The sequence below is a fragment of the Danio aesculapii genome, chromosome 13, assembly GCF_903798145.1.
Source record: "Danio aesculapii chromosome 13, fDanAes4.1, whole genome shotgun sequence".
NCBI lineage: Eukaryota > Metazoa > Chordata > Actinopteri > Cypriniformes > Danionidae > Danio > Danio aesculapii.
This window is the reverse complement of record NC_079447.1, coordinates 43312294-43318168: the sequence shown is the minus strand read 5'-3', so window position 1 is coordinate 43318168 and position 5875 is coordinate 43312294. Positions and strand designations below refer to the sequence as shown.

The window sequence follows — 5875 nt, the reverse complement described above, 5'->3', positions numbered from 1 at the left end:
GTCAGGATGAGTTTATTTACAACTATTGCCTTGGAGACCGCCACCTCACACGTCACATCCTACTAACTTTATGTCTTTCCATGAACTCACAATTTCTGAAAATATCATAAATTATATACGACATCATATACAAACATACATTATCTTTTAATAATTTTAGAGTATCTTTTTATTTACTGGGACCACAAGGCTATGGCGTGTGCAAGAATATTGGGGGTCTCTGAAAATGGTTAAATAAAGTAATAAAATAATTCATTCATTCATTTTCTTTTCGGCTTAGTCCCTTTATTAATCTGGGGTGGCCACAGCGGAATGAATCACCCCCAGCATATGTTTTACGCAGCGGATGCCCTTTCAGCCGCAACCCATCACTGGGAAACACCCATACATTCTCATTCACACACTCAATTCACCTGTACCACATGTCTTTGGACTGTGGGGAAACTGGAGCACCCGGAGGAAACCCACGCGAACACGGGAAGAACATGCAAACGCCAACTAACCCAGCCGAGGCTCAAACCAGCAACCTTCTTGCTGAGGCGAGAGCGCTACCCACTGCACCACCACGTCACCACATAATAAAATAAAGAAAAAAATATTTTAAATAATGAAATCAAATTGTTTTAACAAATAATTTAATACATATTATCCAAATAAGACACCTCAGTATAAATGGAGACAACACAATTCTGTAATTCATTGTAATTTAAGAAATACAAAGATTTTATAATTCAGACAAACAATTTATCCCAAATTGATCACAATAAATAATAACTATTATTAAAACAAATAGAAAAAGACTCAAATATTCAAGTGTTAAATAGATAAATGTGTAAATCAATTAATACAGTACCATGGCTAGAAAAAAAATATTCCTCAGAACATAATTATTTCCCCCCTCAGAAAGTAAACAAATGCCTTTTAAATAGAAAATGGCAGTCTCTAGCAACTGAAAACCTTTATGTTAGTGAACATGACCACTATACTGTGACCGTATTCTCTGTAACTCAGCCCCCCTGTTTATTTTTTTCCCCCAATTCTAAACATAATAATTTTAATAACTCATTTCTAATAACTGATTTCTTTTATCTTTGCCATGATGACAGTAAATAATATTTGACTAGATATTTTTCAAGACACTTCTATACAGCTTAAAGTGACATTTAAAGGCGTAACTAGGTTAATAAGGTTAACTAGGCAGGTTAGGGTATTTAGGCAAGTATTTGTATTACGATGGTTTGTTCTGTAGACTATCGAAAAAATATATAGCTTAAAGGGGCTAATAATATTGACCTTAAATGGTTTTTAAAAAAATTCAAAAATTGATTTCATTCTAGCCGAAATAAAACAATTAAGACAACAAATTTCTGCAGAAGAAAAAATATTTTCAGACACACTGTGAAAATTTCCTTGCTCTGTTAAACATCATTTGTGAAATATTTTTAAAAAATAATTCAACGGGGGGCTAATAATTCTAACTTCAACTGTATGAATATATATATATATATATTAGCAAAACTCTGACATTGTGATATTTTTTATTTTGTGATATTCATTGCGATATGAATATAATTATTTCACTAAATGACTTGAATAGCTCAATTTGCAAAAAAGTTATAAGCATAACTAAGTTGAATAATCAAATGTACGCAAATAACAATCTTCACTGAATAAAGTTAAATGCAATAAATATTCATTGTTATAATTTATTGTACACAAATCTTTTTAAAATTGCTTTAAAACAAAGCAAAGAAAGAAGCACAATTACACTCTATTAAGGTTAAACTAGACAATAACTCAACAATATGGTTCTTGTTCTGCTATAACTCCACTCAAATTTCCTGAGGCATGAATAAACTGAAGCTGAACTTGACATTGTAGATCCTGCAAAGTGACTATTGCGTATGATTACATTGCGCTATCTAGGCTAATACAATATATTGTTAAGCCCTAACATATATATATATATATATATATATATATATATATATATACACACATATATATACACACACACACATATATATATATATATATATATATATATATATATATATATATATATATATATATATATATATATTTATATTATATATATATATATATATATATATATATATATATATATATATATATATATATATATATATATATATATATATATATATACATACATATATATATATATATATACATACATACATGTACATACACACACGCGCATGCACGCACACACACACACATAGAAAAAAAAGACACACAAACAAAAGCTCTTACAAATATCTGCTAATTTATTTGCTTTGTAAAAAAGTTATTAAAACAACAAAACTGACATTATAAAATCAGACTTGCGTTTATAAAAAATCCAAATAAAACTGCAACTTCATAAATGACACACATTCACAACTATATTCACGTCTAAAATAAGAGCACATATTATAACGTCACACATTCATTATAAAACATGACCTCATATAAAACAGTTGAAGGACCAGTCACATTAAAAAACACTAAGGCTTTCTGTAATTTCGAGTAGATTATTAGTTGAGATCACTGCCAGGGTGCTCGTCTTCCCAACACATGATTGGTGACTTTCTGTAGAAACAAGGATGCATTAGAAATATGAATCAAATTGCTTATGTATTCCTGAAATGACTGAGACAAAATTGATTGAAATGATTGTGTCTAACTGTCTGTATACCTTGTTAAAGAGCTGAGCACTAAGGCGGTACGAGCGATACTCTGCCCGTCTCTTTTCCTCTTCTCTTCTTTTCTGGACCTCAGGAAGTTGAGCGTATTTCCTGGAGGAAAACACAATCACTTGGCTATTAAAATAAATAAGGAATAACTTTAATATTCATATAGTCAAATAGGCAGCAGGCAAAAACCGCATGCCTCTGACTGAGTCTAAATTGAATCAAATCAGATTTTAAAATTAGTCGGCTCCAGCGGTGTAGTGGTTAGTGTGTCGACACGAGCACTCTGGTGCTCACGGTGACCCGAGTTCGATTCCCGCCTCGTGGTCCTATGCCGATCCTTCCCCTCTCTCTGCTCCCCACACTTTCCTGTCAATACTCTCTATTGTCCTATCAATTATAAGTGGAAAAACCCTGAAAAAATTATTATTAAAAATAAGAAAAACCTTTACATAAAACACACTCAAAGGTTATAATAGTTTTGGACTTGTCATTAGTTTTAGTTTTTATTTTGTTTTGACTTTTTGTTTTCAAATTTAGTTAGTTTTAATTAGTTTTTAGAGGTAGATTTACTAGTTTTTAATATTTTTTTTATTATATTATTTTCTATATTTTGAAATTGCTTTGTTTTAGTATATTTTTTTTATTAGTTTGAGTGTTAGTTTTAGTTGTTTTTAATATAATTTAGAATATTTGAGATGTGCAAGATACAAAACCATTAGAATATTGTATAATAACCAAAAAAACTGTATTCAGAGGACACATGAACATTACCATCTACCCATCCTCAAATTCAAACACAACAGCCCACAATATAGCAGGCCTAAGTGCTGTTTATTTTTGTGTGCAAGGCTGCTTCAGAGATTAGATACACAAGTTCAGATTTTTCAGTGAGCCGGATCTTTCGTGACAATCTTCCCATGTTTGTACTCAACACATCAAAAATATAGTCAGCAATCATAAATTCATGTACTGTTTGTGTTCAGTTCACTGAATCACACATGCACATTATGAGTTCACCTGTTCTCAAATCGATCTCTGTGTACTGTTTTAATAACTGAATAAATCAGGAAATGGTTTATTTTGAGTCAGAGGGGGGTATCAGGCATGTTAAAAAGTAAGTCTTTGTGGATAAGCGCTTAATGGAGATGCAAATTGTTTCAAATGATTCAGTTCGATTTGGTGAACTAGTTCAACTGGTTCACTTAGAAGATCCGGTTAAAAAGAACAATTCGTTTGCGATCAGGATCCCTAATATGGAAATAAAACCCATTTATGGACACAAATGTGTTAAATTAATACTTTTAAGTGTCTGTTCGGGCTGTATTAATGCTGTCACCGTGCTGCTGTAATGTCCAGACGTTGTTTTTTGTCGCGGGAGCAATAGCGAGGACTGACTGGAGGAGGGCCGGCTTGATCTGGCCAATGGCAGCAGGATTCATTTACAGACTCAGATGTGCCGTACGGCTCAAACACCTGGTGTAAAACTGGCATAGCGAAGTAAATAGATTTAGTTCTTAAAGGCTTATGTATTAAATACATTTACAAAGACAAAAACGAAGGATGCTTTTGCTATAATTTAAGTTAGTTTCAGTTAGATTTGTATGTACACAATGCAGTTTCAGTTAATACTATTTATTTAAAAAAACTCTTGTTTTTATTTTTATTTCAGTTAACGAAAATGTTTTCCATTTCTAGTTTTCGTTTTTTCGATCGTTTTCGTTAACTATAATAACCTTGACTCAAACACATATTTGTTTTAGTGGTTTAGGGCGACTCTCCATAGACATTTTTTTTTGCTATAAAAACTGCCTTTCCCCTAACCTTATTAGTATGTAGTAAGGTAAAAACCGTTTTAATACTCATGTCGTTACATACATTTGTCCTTATAAACCATGTTTTTAAGATTACACACACACACATTTATCATTACCTTCTGAGTCTGTCTGTCCTGTCTATTCTCTGACTGTGTGATCTCTTCCTTACCCAACTGAAATAAATAAAACATTGAAAAAAAATCAAGAGATGCTGTTTTTGAGCAAGATTTAGGCCCAATCCCAATTCTATTTTTGTACCCCTACCCATTGGCCTTTCAAACAGAGTGTGAAGGGGAAGGGCTACAAAATTACCCCCTAATAAATGGGACAGCACTACAGCACCTGCACACGTCATCCTATGTCATCGCGATCTCTTGCTTCATATGAGATCAGACGATCGCGACTGCTGTAGTTATTCCAGTTGCTTTATTTTTTGGTATTTATCTTCAGGAAATCACTGATGGCATATAGTATGTTATCATAACGACATAATGTGGCAATAAGATCGTAACTTTACTGTGCATTTACACTGTGGCCATATCATTCAATGTTAACACACAAAAAACAACTAACATTATAGCAGACAATGTAAAAAGGCCATTCACAGCCACTAGACTTTTCTGACAGGGTATTCGAGTGTCATAAAGTGTCAGAATGTTGTATGACTACTATACAGGAGTTATTATTAGGGATTATAGATAGAAAATTTAGCCTTTTTTTTTTTTTTTTTTAAAGCATGACGATAAAACACAAACGCTGTAATAAATGTATTAAAACATGTGCTTGTTTGTTGTAAAAATTCAAAACAATGACAAAAAATACAAAATTGTGGATCTCCTTACTTTCAGGTGCAGCTATCCTGCCATTGTGGCTGGTGTAATCTAGAAAATTTTCTTACCCCTTTGTTTCGTGTGGTCCTAAAACATCTCTGTTTGAAGGGCTATCTATCCCTCTCCCTTAGCCCTACACCTTCAAGCTAAAGAGAATTGGGGCACTTCTACCCCTTAACGTGAACGCACAAAAGGAGGGTTAGGGGTAAGGAGAAGGGCTAAGGGGTAGAATTGGGCCTTACTCTCAGCTCTCAGGGGAATAAAAAGACGATTACTGTCAGCACTTAAAATGAAAAAATGCATACAACATGACTTTTTCAGATGACCTCAATGCATATGCATTTCCAAGAGTTTCCATTTCAGACGTAAAATTGATCAGAAAAGAATATTTAAATGTTGATTTACTAATGTTAGCAACAGACATTTTGCTGAAAGGGTTCCACTTAACCAACTTCCCTGACATTCACTGCGGTATCAATCATTCCATTACAACTACACTCTTCTAGCAGTTCCTCGCATCCAATATCTCGTT

At 33.0% G+C, this 5875-nt stretch overlaps 1 protein-coding gene across 2 annotated transcripts in view; it reads right to left on the bottom strand.

The window, feature by feature from the left end:
• Positions 1-2321: 2321 nt before the first annotated feature.
• The window catches only part of alms1 (ALMS1 centrosome and basal body associated protein), a 35216-nt gene continuing 31662 nt past the window's right edge, over positions 2322-5875 (bottom strand). Inside the window, exons 17-19 of one of the 2 annotated variants that reach the window (XM_056471302.1) lie at positions 4630-4686; positions 2702-2801; positions 2322-2595 (exon numbers count right to left, since the gene is read on the bottom strand). In XM_056471302.1, coding sequence (XP_056327277.1) covers positions 2551-2595; positions 2702-2801; positions 4630-4686 — 202 coding nt within the window. In that variant the 3' untranslated portion in view covers positions 2322-2550. The remainder of the gene's footprint in view (positions 2596-2701; positions 2802-4629; positions 4687-5875) is intronic. The other variant, XM_056471303.1, reaches the window with a different exon arrangement.